The 15,829-nt window shown below is 41.2% G+C and overlaps 1 protein-coding gene across 2 annotated transcripts in view; it reads left to right on the top strand.

Moving 5' to 3' along the window:
- ubr1 (ubiquitin protein ligase E3 component n-recognin 1) overlaps positions 1-15,829 on the top strand; it is a 302,958-nt gene that overhangs the window by 283,888 nt on the left and 3,241 nt on the right. For both annotated transcript variants that reach the window (XM_059951970.1, XM_059951981.1), the window contains 3 exons: positions 669-746; positions 7,835-8,005; positions 9,606-9,707. In XM_059951970.1, the coding sequence (XP_059807953.1) occupies positions 669-746; positions 7,835-8,005; positions 9,606-9,707 (351 nt within the window). The remainder of the gene's footprint in view (positions 1-668; positions 747-7,834; positions 8,006-9,605; positions 9,708-15,829) is intronic.

Genomic DNA, 15,829 nt, shown 5'->3' with positions numbered 1-15,829 from the left:
GATCAGGTAGATGACCTTTTGCCTCCATGGTAGGGGAACCTAAAACTACGTTTAAGGTTCAAGGGTAAAGATTTAAAGAAAATCCGAGGGGCACATTTTTCCCACAGGCAGGGTAGTGAGAATATGGAATGACCTACTCGAGGAGGTGATGGAGGAGGATGCAGTTAGACTGTTTAAAAGACATTTGGGCAGGCACTTGCATAGAGAAGGTGGAGAGAGGGTTCCAGGCCAAACACAGGCAAACAGGATTAGCATAAATAGGCATCTTGCACAGTATGGACAAGTTGAGCTGAAGTGCCTGCTTCTGTCTTGTATAGCTCTATGGATCTCTGTGAATCTCAACGGGATCCTAAGCAACGACTAGCACATCTGATGCTGTATCTCTATCCAGCTAGAGCATACACACATTGTACAGCAGAGTATAGGCCCTTTGTCTGTGATGTTCTACTAACCTTTTTAACTTAATCTGAGAACAATCTAATCCTTTCCTCCCTCATAGCCCTCCATTTTTCTGTATTGGAGTTTGCAAGAACCAGTGAAAAATTAGCCTTTCTTTGGAGGATAAATTAAACACAGTATAGGACTCCTACTGAAGCTGTGTCATTGTACATTTAAAATTATGTTCTTCAAAGAATATCCTTTGATGCTTGACAAATACTTTCTTAAAGATATCCTAGGGAAAGAAATCAGTTAATACATCTCCCGGAGGATTACAGTTCACTTCTGAATCAGGGTAGTCAGCACAGGTGAGTTCATTCAGCAATATTTCTAATTTATCTTATTGTGTACTTTGATGTTACTGGAACAGTGTGTTTGGGGTGGGGTTTTTAAAATGAATTTTTAAAATTGGCATTTCTACAGTTTGATTCTTGAGCTGATATTTGGAAACTACTAGATATGATGACATCACAAGTGCTCACAGTGCCTATAAAAAGTATTCACACACCCCCCCAAGAGTTTTCATGTTTTATTGTTTTACATATTGAATCACAGTGGATTTAATTTGGCTTTTTTGACACTGATCAACATTCAATACAAATATAAAACACAAAATAATTGATTGCATTAGTATTCACCCCCTTCAAGTCAGTATTTAGTAGATGCACCTTTGGCAGCAATTACAGCCTTGAGTCTGTGTGGATTGGTCTTTACCAGCTTTGCACATCTAGACACTGCAATTTTTCCCAATTCTTCTTTATAAAACTGTTCAAGCTGTCAGATTGCATGGGGATTGTGAGTGAGCAGTCCTTTTCAAGTCCAGCCACAAATTCTCAATTGGATTGAGGTCTAGATTCTGTCCTGGCCACTCCAGGACATTAACTTTATATTTTTTTAAGCCATTCCTGTGTGTAGCTTTGATTTGTGCTTAGGGTCATTGTGTTGTGGAAAACAAATCTCCCAAGTTGCAGTTCTCTTGTTTTTTTCCTCCAGGTTTTCCTCTAGAATTTCCCTGTATTTTGCTTCATTCATTTTATCATCTATCTTCATAAGCCTTCCAGGGCCTGCTACAGTGAAGGTCCCCATAGTATGATGCAACCACCACCATGCTTCACGATAGGGATGGTGTGTTTTTGATGATGTGTGGTGTTTGAATCATGCCAAACGCACTGTTTAGTCTGATGGCCAAAAAGTTCAATTTTGGTTTCATCAGACCATATAACCTTCTTCCAGCTGACTTCAGAGTGTCTCACATACTTTCCAGCCAAACTCTGATCAAGTGAAGTTTTTTTTCCAACAGCGGCTTTCTCTTTGCCACTCTCCTATAAAGCTGTGACTGCTGAATTACCCAGGCAACAGCTGTTATATGTGCTATCTCTCCCATCTCACACACTGAAGCTTGTAACTTCTCCAGAGTTGTCATGGATCTATTGGTGGCCTCCCTCACTAGTTCCCTTCTTGTACAGTCACTCAGTTTTTGAGGATGGCCTACTCAAGGCAGATTTACAGCTTTGCCATATTCTTTCCATTTCTTGATGATTGGCTTAACTGTACTCCAAGGATATTCAGTGACTTTGAAATTTTCTTGTATGCATCTCCTGACTTGTGCTTTTCAATAACCTTTTTGTGGAGTTGCTTAGAGTGTTCTTTTGTCTTCATGGCATAGTTTCTGCCAGGATATTGGCTCACCAGCAGTTGGACCTTCCAGATACAGGTGTATTTTACTACAATCAATTGAAACACCTTGACTGTACACAGGTGATCTCCATTTAACTAATTATGTGACTTCTAAAACCAATTTGGCTACACCAGTGATGATTTGGTATATCATATTAAAGGAATTGAATACTTATGCAATCAATTATTTGGTGTTTTACGTTTATAATTAATTTAGATCACTCTGTAGAGATCTGTTTTCACTTTGACACAAAAGTCTTTTTCTGTTGACCTGTGTCAAAAAAGCCTAATTGAATCCACTATGATTCAATGTTGTAAAACAATAAAACATGAAAACTTCCAAATGGGGTGAATACTTTTTATAGGTACTCTATATTGTGCACTTCCTTTGGAATGTGCTGTAATAGAAGTTGAGGGAGAGCAAAGCTGCAGGTGTATGTACCTCTATTGCAAAGAACAATATAACCCAAAACAACTTTCAATTCAAACCAAGCAGGACAACCTGGATGGAAATGGACCTTGATAACAATGTCCTCATTTTATTCCATTTTTTGTGCTTCATGTTCAGTTGGTCTAATTAATATCAGAATGTATACAGTATACAACCTGAAATTTTTGCTCTTCACAGACATCCAGGAAACAGAAGAAAACCGCAAAGAATGAATGACAGAAAAACATTAGAAACCCCAAAGCCCCCCACCCCTTCCATGCACAAGCAGCAGCAAAGCATCAACCCTTCCCCTCCCCTCACTTGTTCCAACAGGAAGCAACCCCCAAGCAAGCAATAACAAATCCCCCAAAGAGTCCATGATCATGGTATATAAAAAACTACAGTCCATAACTCAGCACTTCAGCAAGCCACAGACTCTCTCACTAACACGGGACAAAGAGGTGTCAACCCTTCCACAGCAGGAGAGGACACCAACAGATTGTTGTTTTGATGTTACAGTCTGAAGTGACCCTTATTCGAGCTCGCCTGACTCAAGAGCCAGCAGACTTCCCCTCACCCCACTGAGAGAGAGAGTTAACTCTCAAGTGCAGAGGCCACTGACAGCTGCAACCACTGTCTTAGTGTTCTGATCTCTCGTGATGTTTCAGTTGACAACACTGGCGAGGAATTCGGTCCACAGGGGCTGCACCCTGAAGGTGCACGTCTTCCAGTCCACTCCTGGGTACATCAAAAATGGCCATTTGGTGAGCTCCACAAGCAGGAATGCACTGCCATGAGTAACCACAGTTTGAGTGCAGCTGTAGATCATGGTCTGTGACAGGACTCCAAGCACCTTGAAAGTGAGAAAAGATACATTAAGGAAAGGAATTGAAGCATTGTTTCGCAAAAAAGCTCGAAGCTCAAAGAAGTCGTGCTGCTGACCTATCTATATCCTCTCATCAGAAGAGATCTGTGACCAGAAGCGGCAAGTGCAAATACTGGCTTCACCAATAGCATTAGACAAGATCTCACTACCTTGGATGTCCAGTCCCTATAAACACCTGTCCCCCATTAGGTAGGATTTAGGCCTCTCTGCTTTTTTCTGGACAACCGACCTAACCCATTCCACTCCACCACCTTCCTCCTCTGTCTGGTGGAACTGGTTCTCGGCCTCAATGATTTCTGTTTTGGCTCCCCCCATTTCAAAGTTTAAATTCAATTTAGTACCAAAGTACATGTTTGTCATCATGTACAACCCTGAGATTCATTTTCTTGTGGGCATTCACAGTAAGTATAGGAAACGCAATAGAATCTATGAAAGACCGCACCCAACAGGACAGACAAACAACCAGTGGGCAAAAGACAACAAACTTCAAATACAAAAATAAATAAATAAATAAATAAATAGATAGATAGATAGATAGATAAATAGACAGACAGACAGATAGATAGATAGATGAATGAATAATTAATATCAAGGACATGAAAGTGAGTCCATAGGTTTTGGTAAGAGTTCAGTGATGGGACAAGTGAAGTTATCGTCTTTGGTTCAAGAGCCTGATGGTTGAGGGGTAGTACCTGTTCCTGAGCCTGATGGTGTGGGTCCTGTGGCTGCTGTATCTTTTTCCTGAAGGCAGCAGCTAGAAGAGAACATGGCCTGGATGGTGGGGGTCTTTGATAATGGATGCTACTTTTCTGCAAAGTGCTAGGCAGTATTCACTACTTCTTGTGGCATTTTCCTTCAAGGGCATTGGTGTTTCCATACCAGGTCATGATGCAACCAGATGCAAAATACTCTCCACTATACATCTATAGAAGTTTGTCAAAACTTTAGATGACATGCCAAATCTTCACAAACCTCTAAGAAAGTAGAGACACTGCTATGATTTCTTTGTAATGGTGCTTAACATGCTGGACCGAGGACAGATCGGCTGAAATGATAAAGGAATTTAAAGTTGCTGACCTTCTCCACCTCTGATTCCAAGATGAGGACTGACTCATGGACCTCCAGATTTCCTCCTCTTGAACCTTGGTCTTGCTGATATTGAGTGGGAGGTTGTTGTTGTGGCACCACTCATCCAGGATTTCAATCTCCTTTACATCACATTTGATTCTACCAGCAATAGTGGTGTCATCAGCAAACTATGGCATTGAAGCTGTACTTAGCCTCACAGTCATAAGTATGAAGCAAGTAGAGCTGATGACTGCTTCGTGCACCCATGCTGAGCTCATTAATTTCATCAACTTTGCCTCTAACTTCCACCGTGCCCTTGGTCCATCTCTAACTCTTCCTCCCCTTTCTCAATCTCCGTCTCCATATCTGAAGATAGACTATCCACTGATGTCTTTTATAAACTTACAGACTCCCACAGCTATCTTGACTCTACCTCTTCCCATCCTGTCTCTTGTAAAAATGCTATTCCCTTTTCTCATTCCAGCAGCTCTGCCGCATCTGTTCTCCGAATGGGGCTTTCCATTCTAGAACATATCGGATGTCCACCTTGTCCTTGCCTTCCACCCACAAACCTCTGTAACCAGCACATCAGCCTCCATAACTTCACCATCTACAGTGCAATCCTACCACTGAGCACATTTTCCCTCCTCTCCCCCACCCGATCTCCACTTTCCACAGGGATCATACTCACTGTAGCTCCCTCGTCCACTCCTCCTTCCCCATTGAACTCCCTTCTGGCACTTAACCCTGCAAGTGGGATAATGTTACACCTGCCCCTGCACTTCCTCCCTCACCACCATTCAGGGCCCCAAACAGTCTTCCAGATGAGGCAACACTTCACCTGCAACACGTACAACACGCTGGGGGAACTCAGCAGGTCGGGCAGCATCCGTGGAAATGAGCGGTCAACGTTTCGGGCCGAGATCCTTCGTCAGGACTGAAGAAGATGGGGGAGGGTGGGAAGGAGAAGGCTGGTAGGTGCCAGGTGAAAAACCAATCAGGAAAAATCAAGGGGTGGGGGAGGGGATAGGCAGGAAAAGTGAAGAAGGAATGTAAGGGGAAAGCAGAATCATGAGAGAGGTGATAGGCAGCTAGAAGAGGAGGCAGAGTGAAAGTGGGATGGGGGAAGGGAGGGGGAGGGAATTACTGGAAATTGGAGAATTCGATGTTCATACCAGGGGGTTGGAGACTACAGCATCTGCAGTCTACTTTGTGTTTGCTATTCATTACTCTGCTGTGAAGTCTCTTCGACGTATGCCTACCCTGAAGAAGCTTAAATCTTCTCTTTGACAGGAGTTCAGTGAGACCCTTTCTCACTGCTCGCCCTCTGTGATCTCCGCCTATTTTTTTTTAAAACAACACCTCATATACCGTCTGGTTAGTCTCCAGCTCCTTGGTATGAATGATGTAGATTTTAAGGGAAGTTACCATAACTAGCAAATGTTCATCTGAAGGGAGATTGACCAGTTGGTGTCTTTTGGCCCTGTGTTATTATCAGATTCCTTTACAGGAGCATATCAGAGCATTTATCACTCATGCAGCTGTTCAAGAACAAGAACAAAATCTATTCATCAGTTCATTACTGTTCAAAATGCTTTCATGTTATTAGACATTTCAAATCAAAACTGGTCACCATATTAAAAAGCACTTTTCCCATGTTCTTGCCAATTACAGTACTGTAGTAATTTTCTGTTTTGCTGTCTCAAATAAACAAATTTAATTTCATATGTGAGTGATGATAAACCTGATTTTCTTTTGTAGACTGAGAATAGAAAGAGGGCAGAGAAAGGGGAATAATGTTTGGGAAAGGAGGAAGGGAGAAATGAGAGAGAGTGGAAAACACCAGAGAGTATGACAAGCTCAATAAACCAATTGATTGTAATCAAATGGTGTTTCACTGGGTATGTCTGCATCCCACCACTCCCATCCTGGCACTCCTCCTTTGCCACCTGTCCCACACCATCTCGCAGCACTCACCCTCGCAGATAGGTCAATGGCACATGCAATCTCAATGGCTCTTCACACAGCTTTAGATCACGTGGACTATACAAACACCTATGTCAGGATGCTATTCATCGACTATAGCTCAGCATTTAATACCATCATTCCCACAATCCTGTTTGAGAAGTTGCAGAATCTGGGCCTCTGTACCTCCCTCTGCAATGGGATCCTCGACTTCATAATGGAAGACCACAATCTGTGTGAATTGGTGATAATATTTCCTCGCTGACAATTCAACACTGGTGTACCTCGGGTGTGTGTTTAGCCCACTGTTCTACTGTTTATATACCCATGACTATGTGGCTGGGCATAGCTCAAACACCATCTATAAATTTGCTGATGATACAATCATTGTTGGTAGAATCTCAGATAGTGATGAGAAGGCGTACAGGAGCGAGATAGGCCAACTAGTGGAGTGGTGTCACAGCAACCACCTTGTACTCAATGTCAGTAAGATGAAAGAGCTGATTGTGGGCTTCAGGAAGGGTAAGACAAAGTAACACATACCAATCTTCATAGAGAGATCGGAAATGGGGAGAGTGAACAGTTTCAAGTTCCTGAGTGTCAACATCTCTGAGGAGCTAACCTGGTCCAAACATTTTGATTCAGAAGGCAAGACAGCAACTATACTTCATTAGGAGTTTAAAGAGATTTGGTATGTCAACAAATGCACTCAAACTTCTACAGATGTACCATGGAGAGCATTCTGACCGGCTTCATCACTGTCTGGTATGGGGGAACTACTGCACAGGACCAAAATAAGCTGCAGAGAGTTGTAAATTTATTTGGCTCCTTCTTGGATACTAGCTTACAAAGTTCCCAGGACATCTTCAAGGAGCAGTGTCTCAGAAAGGCAGAATCTATTATTAAGAACCCCCAGCACCCAGGGCATGCCCTTTTCTCACTGTTACCATCAGGCAGGAGGTACAGAAACCTGAAGATATACACTCAGTGATTCAACTTCTCTGCCATCTGATTCCTAAATGAACATTGAACCCTTGGACACTACCTCACTTTTTCAGTATATATTATTTCTGTTTTTTTGCATGATTTTTAATCTATTCACTATATGTATACTGTAATTGATTTACTTATATTTTATTTTTTTTCTAAGTTATGAATTGCATTGAACTGCTGTTGCTAAGTTGACAAATTTCATGGCACATTCTGGTGATTCTGATTCTAGTCACAGCATCCTTTGCTCCTGCCAGATTTACAAACTCACTTTCCACTCTGCATTGACAAATAAGATTTGTGCACAGTACTGTATGCTAAACGGTGTGTATGTAAAATTAAGTGCCAGAACCTAGAGCTAATTTCAGCACTTTCTTCAGTTGTCCCAGATCGTCAGATGATGAACCCAAGAACCTTGCTCTTTGCATGTTCTGTGGAGTCATGCTGTGTTCACAGAGTCAGTGTTGCAGGGAAGAAGTGAATGGAGAAGAGTTCGGCGCATGTGTAGCTCACACTATGAACTATGGGTCCGGATTGGGAATGTTCCTCAGGTACCTTCTGCAAACTAATTTGTGATCAAAGCCAAAGTCAGATACACAATTACATGTATCACAATTACAAAAATTTGTAGCTGTATCACAGGTGCATAGCAACATGATTGATTTGATTAGTTAATTAAGAACGTAAACATATCATGGAATCATGCCATGAGGAATGGGTTTTGTATGTCTGAAAGAGCTTTCTTTTTGCAAGTATGCCCCTTTGAAAAAGGCATTCTTCACTGTTCCTTCAACACATTTCAATTTCCTCACCTTTTTTTGGGACTTAAATCCATTTTTAATGATGTCTGATAAATTTATTCTTCAGACGCTGTATTCAGCACTATGATAATCATTCATTCCATTCAGTTGGGTGAGTTAATGATAACCAGTAAGCTTGATAAGTGACGAACTCCACAGGTTCACTGCTCTGGGCAGTGATTCCAATGTTACAGCTATATCTGACAGTCAGAACAAAGACAAGGGACTGCAGCTTCTTCAGTTTCTCCCCATGCTGGAATCTAGAGATAACTTCTCGTTACTACATTGACACATCTTTCTTCAGCTGCCTCTACTGCCAAGATCAGGCTAAATGCAAACTAGAGGAACAGCACCTTGTATTCAGCCTGGGGAGTCTATAACCTGGTGGCATAAGCTTTGAATTCTCCAACCTCTGGTAAACTGCTCCAGCTCTGTTCCCTTCTCTCTCTTCCTGATCCAGATCTCTTCCCCCTCTCCAACCTTCTTCATCTGCCCATTACTCATATACTCCTCCCACTGGTTCCTCTCTGCCCTCCCCACCTCGCTCTCTTTATTCCATGCTCCTCCTTCCCCTCCTATGAGATTCCACCACCTTCAGTCGTTGTGTCACTTCCACCTATCACATCCCAGCTTCTGGTGTTCTTGCCAGTTTCCCATCCCTTATCACACACCGCTTTCACATGGATCCACCCATTGCTTACAAATTTTTGCTTCACCTTTACATCAATTATCCATTTCCCTTCACTGATGCTGCCTAACACGCTGAGTTCCTTCAACATCTTGTATGTTATAATGAACAATCATCTTGGGGTCCAGTGACCCAGACCTAATGTGCTTACAGAGCTGAATTCCCAGTTGCCTGCTTACACTTGCAATTCAGTCCACATACTGACTCGCTTGTGGATTGAGCGTTTAGTGCTCAGGCGGCACCAGGAGAAGACAGACTCCAACATCTTGGAGTTGTAGCACTTCCAAGGATCCTAGGAACCATTTTAACAATAAACAAAAACCTAGACTTCAACAACTCTTCCCTAATATAACAGTTCAGTAAAAAATCTATTCTTTTAAGCCTTAAGATAGCAGATCTAAAGTTTAAACTCTACTACAAAGAAATAGTAAATGTGAATTTATTTTATCCACTGCAATATTTAAAGCTAATTGGAAAATTCACCTTAGCAAACATGATACCATAGTAAATCATCAGAAAATTCGTTGCTGTTCCACCTTTGGCATTCCTTCCATTGTTTCCCTTTGTACTGCCTCAATGTACTCATGAGAAAAGATCTGTATGCAAAACAAAACTTTTCACTGTACGTCAGTGCATGTAAGTAATAAACCAATTTACCACCAGGATACGGGAGTGTGATGTCCTGTTGCTGGCAGGAAAAAACAGAGGATGTTTCATACCTGCGCCATACTTGGATGATTATGGAGAGACAGATCAGTATCTCAGGTATGATTATTTCAAAGAAATTTCTTTCTATGCTATGATAGAATAGTTATTGTATAGCCTGAATAGCATCCAATTTAAAACTGAGTTATTAAGGATTGCATGAATCTTACAGAATAACTAGATTCTGTAAAAATTCTTCAATGAATGCTGTGTTTCAGTGAGAAAGCAAAGTAAGAATACTGAGACTAGAGAGTTTATAATCAGTGAAGGTTTGATACATCAAGGGTAGACCGTTTATTCATCTCAAGTATTAGATGTACATAGAAAAGTTTATATAATGTTTCTCGCAATCTTGGAATGTCTGAAGGGTTCCTTGGCTATTGAATTATTTCTGAAGCGTGGGCTCTGTTGTAATTCATGAAACATTGCAGCTCATTTGCACACAAATGTTCCATTAGAGCAATTTAACAGCCAAATTCTCTGTTCATAGTTCTTGGTTCTGAGGAAGAATCTTAAAGTTCAAGTTTTTTAGTTGTCATTCAACCATACACTTGAATACAGTCAAACAAAACAGCAATCCTGTGGAGCCAAGGTGCACAGTCACACACCAGACATATATAGCATATAAAAATATGATAGCAGAAAAACAGAGTGTTAAAAATGATACCTTGTCCAAGTCCTGAGTGCATTGGCTTATAGATTGATGGTACACAGATGTTGCCCTGGAGCCACATTTCTGTAGGAATAGCCCATAGCAATTGCTCACATCACACAGTGTAGCCACACTCCAATGCAATCCCTTTGTCTTTCACTGAGTGAACACTGGAGGCTATCACCGATGAGAGGGGCCAGCTCCCAGCCCAGTATGGAATCGATTGGCACACAGCCAGCTCCAGCAACTCCTTCCTTGGCAGCCGCAACAGGCGACCCTGAGGCATGAATGAGGCCTGGTTCATGCCACAACCAAGGCCACGCAGCTCCCAATAAACCAGTGGATCGGACTTGTGGTATTCTACATTATCAATGTACAACAGGGTCATTTGCGATCACAACAGAAGTGTCCCACATTATCTATTAGAGTGCGCACCAGCACTGACAATGCCTTCTTCCCTGTTGTGCAACGAGTCCAACTCCATTGCTAGCCAGCAACTTGCTAGTGGGGTAAACCTGCAGTACCTGATGTCCATGATAACCTGCAGTGTCTTGCAATCATAAAAAAGATGTAATGGACGAGCAATCACATGTTGGTGGGACCCAGCAAGGCCACTGCTTCCGAGCAAGCTGTCATCTTACCGGAATGTTAACTGTTTCTCTCTCCACAGGTGCTGCCTGACCTGCTGAGGGGTTCCAGCATTTTCTGCTTTTATTTCAGATTTTTAATTTTCTTTTTGCTTGAAGTTTAACCAATTTTCTTATATTACGTTATATTGGGAATCCCATTCTGTTTATAGAAGAAATCTTGGTTAGAATAAGCCCACAACCCAGTTACAGAAGCTCTTCTGAGCAATGAGTCATGGTGAGAAAATCTACAGGAAATTGTTAAAGCAATGGTGTTACGTATCCCGTAACTGGATAACTTACCAACAAAGATAGAGAGGTCTGTTGAAGTCTGTTGTCACTATTTTCAAACGTTTTATTCATAAAGGGACACGAAAGTAGGGTTAATACATACATTCAGATAGTGCACATTGTCAACACTCAATCTAAAGCGCGGGTATATTAATAATCATCATTATTAAATGAGCTCTGCTGATGTCTAGGGGTTAATAGATTGTCCGTTGGAAATATGAAAGTCACTCAGAAGGTCTGCTGGCCTCAGCCCGTTGGAAATCGCTGGGTTTTTCGTGGGGCGACCGAGAGAGAGAGATTGGGGGGAGAAGAGAAAAAAACTTGCCGAGTCTCAATGAATCTTTCCGTGAAATCGGGGGAGCATTGGTTTCCTCTCCCCGATGTTAGTTAAAGCAGTTTCTTGTGATTCCAGCCACAGATTCCAATCCCGGAATCTAACGCACGTGGCTTCCTTCAGAATGGCTTCCCGCTACTGCGGGACACTCTCGTGTCTTCTTGGTGCGTCTGAGGGGCTGTCCCCCTGAGACTCTCCTTTATACTTCCTCATGGGGTCGCAGGTGTCAATCAGGTTGGGATGATGCAATCTCTCTCTCAACCAGCCCACCTTGCCCAAAGGCTTTTCACGTGGTCTCCATGAGACAGTAGTCGCTGTTGTCTTTATTCTGTATCGCTGGTGGTACCTGCAATTTGGCACGTCTCTCTCTCTCTCTCTCCGACTGGGTCTACTGACCCCCCCCCCCTTTTGATGGGTGCTCTTGCGATTCTCACAAAGGAGGGGGCTGGAATCATAACAATGGAAATAAGAATTCTTTCAACTAATTTCACTGAGTCGAGTCACAGTTGGTTTATCAAATGATTAGCCTCTGTGGAAGAGTCATAGAATACAACAGCACAGAGCTTGGCCCTTTAGCCCATCTGTTCCATCCCAAACTATTATTCTGTCTAGTCACATCAACCTGCAGTCAGACTATAGACCTCCATATCCCTCCCATGTACTTATCCAAATTTCTCATGTATTGAAATTGACTGCACATCCACCGCTTCCACTGGCATCTCACTCCACATTCTCACCATCCTCTGAATGAAAATGTTCCCCCACATGTTCCTCTTAATCACTTCACCATTCACCTAACCTATGACCTCTAGTTTTCATCTCACCCAGCCTCTGGAAAAAGCCTGTTTGCATGTCAAATCTCCCCTCATTCTGCTACACTCCAGAGAATAGAATCCTAACCTATTCAACCTTTTCCGAAAACTCGGGTCAGCAAACTTGTCATTTTTCTCTGTACTCTTTCAATCTTATTGATATTCTTAACCAGAACTGGACACACTACTACAAATTAGGTGTTGCCAATGTCTTAGACAACTTCAACATAACATCCCAACACAATTTTTTGATCTATGAAGGCCAGTGCGCCAAAAGCTTGTTATGACACTGTGACACCACTTTCAAGGAATTATGTACTGGTACTCCCAGATCCCTTTGTCCTACCACACTCCTCAGTTCCCTGCCACTTACCGTTTAAAGTCCTACCCTAGTTTGTCCTCCCAAAGTGCAATGCCTCACACTTGACTGCATTAAATTCCATCTGCCATTTTTCAACCTATTTCTCCAGCTGATCCCAATACCACTGCAAGCTTTGAAAGTTTTCCTCACTGTCCACTATGCTCCAACCTTGGTGTCATCCACAAATTTGCTGATCCAGTTTATCACATTATCATGCAGATAATTGATACTGATTACAACCAACAATGGACATCACATCAATCATCGTGGTACACCATTTGTCACAGGCCTCCAACTATCTCTGGCTTTCTTTTTTGGATTAGTCCCACAAAGCCACAAACCTTATACTGGATGCCAAGCAACTGAAATTTCTTGACTACTCTCCCATGTGGGATATTGTCAAAGACCTTGTTAAAGTCCATGTAGACAACATCCACTGCCTTTCCTTCATCAACTTTCCTGGCAACCTCAAAAAATTCTAAAAGATTGGTTAGATATAATTTACAATGCACAAAGCCATGCTGACTATTCATAATTGGTCCTTGTCTATCCAAATACTTACATATCAGATCCCTTAGAATACCTGTCAATAACTCATCCACCACTGATGTCAGGCTCGCCAGCCTAATTTCTGTCTTACCTTTGGAGCCTTTCTTAAACAACAGAACAACATGAGGATTCGTCCACCTTCTCTTCTGTAATCTGTATATGGTCCATTACTTTGCTGCTGCTTTACATCTCTAGATTTTGTTTCCATTTCCTGAGTAAGTGTTATGTGGAATTAGCTTTGAAGAGGAGTTGAAGCCACCATAGATCAACCATGATCATATTAGAGCAAGTTTAATGGTCTCAGTGACCTCATATTGTGTACTTGTTCTCTTTGTAATTTCCCTTCCTATGACAGTGCTCAGAACAGTGTGTCTGTATCAGTATTTCAGTGTAAATTATTCCAAGTTACCTCTGCACTGAGTCCTAGTTTACTGCTGTAACCATACTGTCCTCAAGAGCTGTAACCCAGGACAGGGAGTAAGTTACATGGAAAGACTGGCATTACTGAGTTGGCAGAAACCCTTCTGAAGAGAACTTGAACACCAGTAACAGGACTAAGGAAGGAGAGTTGGAAAGTGTTGTTTGGTATCTCTGATATAAATTTCTGTTAATCTGCATCTGCTACTTTAAGCAATCTAGTACTTGAGATGAAATTTTGTTCTTCATGTTTAGAATCAAGCCATTATCGACAGACAGTCTCACAAACACTGCCTTTTCAATTCAAACTAATTCAATCCAAGTTTAATTGTCATTCAACCATACATGAACACCCATGAAAACAGCCAAATGAAACAGCGTTCCTCTGTGGTCAAGGTGCAAAACACAGTACCAACAGTCACACATAGCAGAAGCACACACAAAATAGCAAGCCCAAACGGTATCACAATCACTTCAAAATTCGCACCATCAATCCACTGTTGACCACAATTGATACAGTCTCCCACCAAATGAGCCTTGGGGGGGCAGCACAGCTCCTTCCTGGATGCCGTGCCACATGCCAGTGCCCCTCCCCAGTCAGGTGATAGTTCTCACGCATACAAGAGGCCCAGTTCTCATGCATACAAGACAACAAACTGCTAAAGAATATCAGGTACAGGATCCATCCTCCTTCCTGGCAACTTTTAAAGGATCACATTTGCTTCATCCTGAGATCGCAAAAACCCTGTCTTGCTGGTTGAAGATATTGTTTGTAGAACCGTCTTTACAACTTACCTATGCTTTTGCTACCTAAATTTTCCATTGTAATTAATTGTGTCCATAGATGGTATATCGAATACTGTACTCACTTTCTGATCTTACTGCTCCCTTGCCTTTCAAATCCACCTGAAGCCTTCAGTTTTATTTTTGCCTGATCTGTTCTTTCTCTTCCCCATTTTTAAAGTTACGGTAAATTTCTGCTTTCACTCCCCATTCTTTGCTCCGAGAAGCACAATGGGACAGTTTACTAAATGTGATGGGGTTAACCAAAAGGATATCTGATTTCCAGGGAATTTAATTTTCCAAGTTTACTCGAAAATGTACGGCATGGTGATTGAATGTGGTGTACCCCTATAAAGAGGAGTGAATTGTTCACGACTGTGGTTGACGAATGGAAAGGATTTTTTAAAATTTATGTATCTGATTCATTGATAGCTTGCATATTTATATTTCCTTTCTTTTTCAATCTTTTTATTGAGTTTCATATATATAAAAAAAACATAACATAATAATGAATAGGTTATGAATACAATAGACTTGAAATTGCATTGGTAATAAGATAATAATATCCTATTAAACATCAACAGAAAAAAGTACATTAATCAATCAAGTCTATATAATTATATATGAAAAAAACCAAAAATAATCGTCAAAAGAAAAAAAAATTGAAAATATGTAAAAGAAAATATATATTGAGAAAAAAAAACATTAAACTAAACTAACATGGGCAATAATAACAGTTTATTTGTATATGATAGTGTCAAAAAACTCCGGAACTCCATACCTGAACAAGAATAAGCAGAAAGAAGGTCTGGAAAAGGCCAAATTAATTCATATGAAAATGTCGAATAAACGGTCCCCAAGTTTCTTCAAATTTGATTGACGAGTCAAAAATAGTGCTTCTAATTTTTTCCAAGCTCAGATAAGAAATAGTTTGAGAAAACCACTGAGACGTGGTAGGAGGATTTACTTCTTTCCAGTTTTGTAATATGGACCTTCTGGCCATTAATGTTACAAAAGCAATCATTCGTCTGATTGAAGGGGAAAACTGATTACCATCCTCATTTGGTATACCAAAAATTGCAGTAATAAAATGAGGTTGTAAATCGATATTCCAAATTGAGGAAATGGTAGCAAATATGTCCTTCCAATAGTTATGTAAAGTGGGACATGACCAAAACATGTGGGTCAATGAAGCCACTTCTAAAAGACATCTGTCACATTGAGGGTTAATATGAGAATAGAATCGAGCAAGCTTATCTTTAGACATATAAGCTCTATGTACAATTTTAAATTGTATTAAAGCATGTTTAGCACATATAGAAGAGGAATTAACCATTTGTAAAATTTTTTCCCATTT

Source organism: Hypanus sabinus, chromosome 2, assembly GCF_030144855.1.
Source record: "Hypanus sabinus isolate sHypSab1 chromosome 2, sHypSab1.hap1, whole genome shotgun sequence".
Lineage (NCBI taxonomy): Eukaryota > Metazoa > Chordata > Chondrichthyes > Myliobatiformes > Dasyatidae > Hypanus > Hypanus sabinus.
Note: the sequence above shows the minus strand (reverse complement) of the source record. Positions and strands in the feature narration are given on the sequence as shown.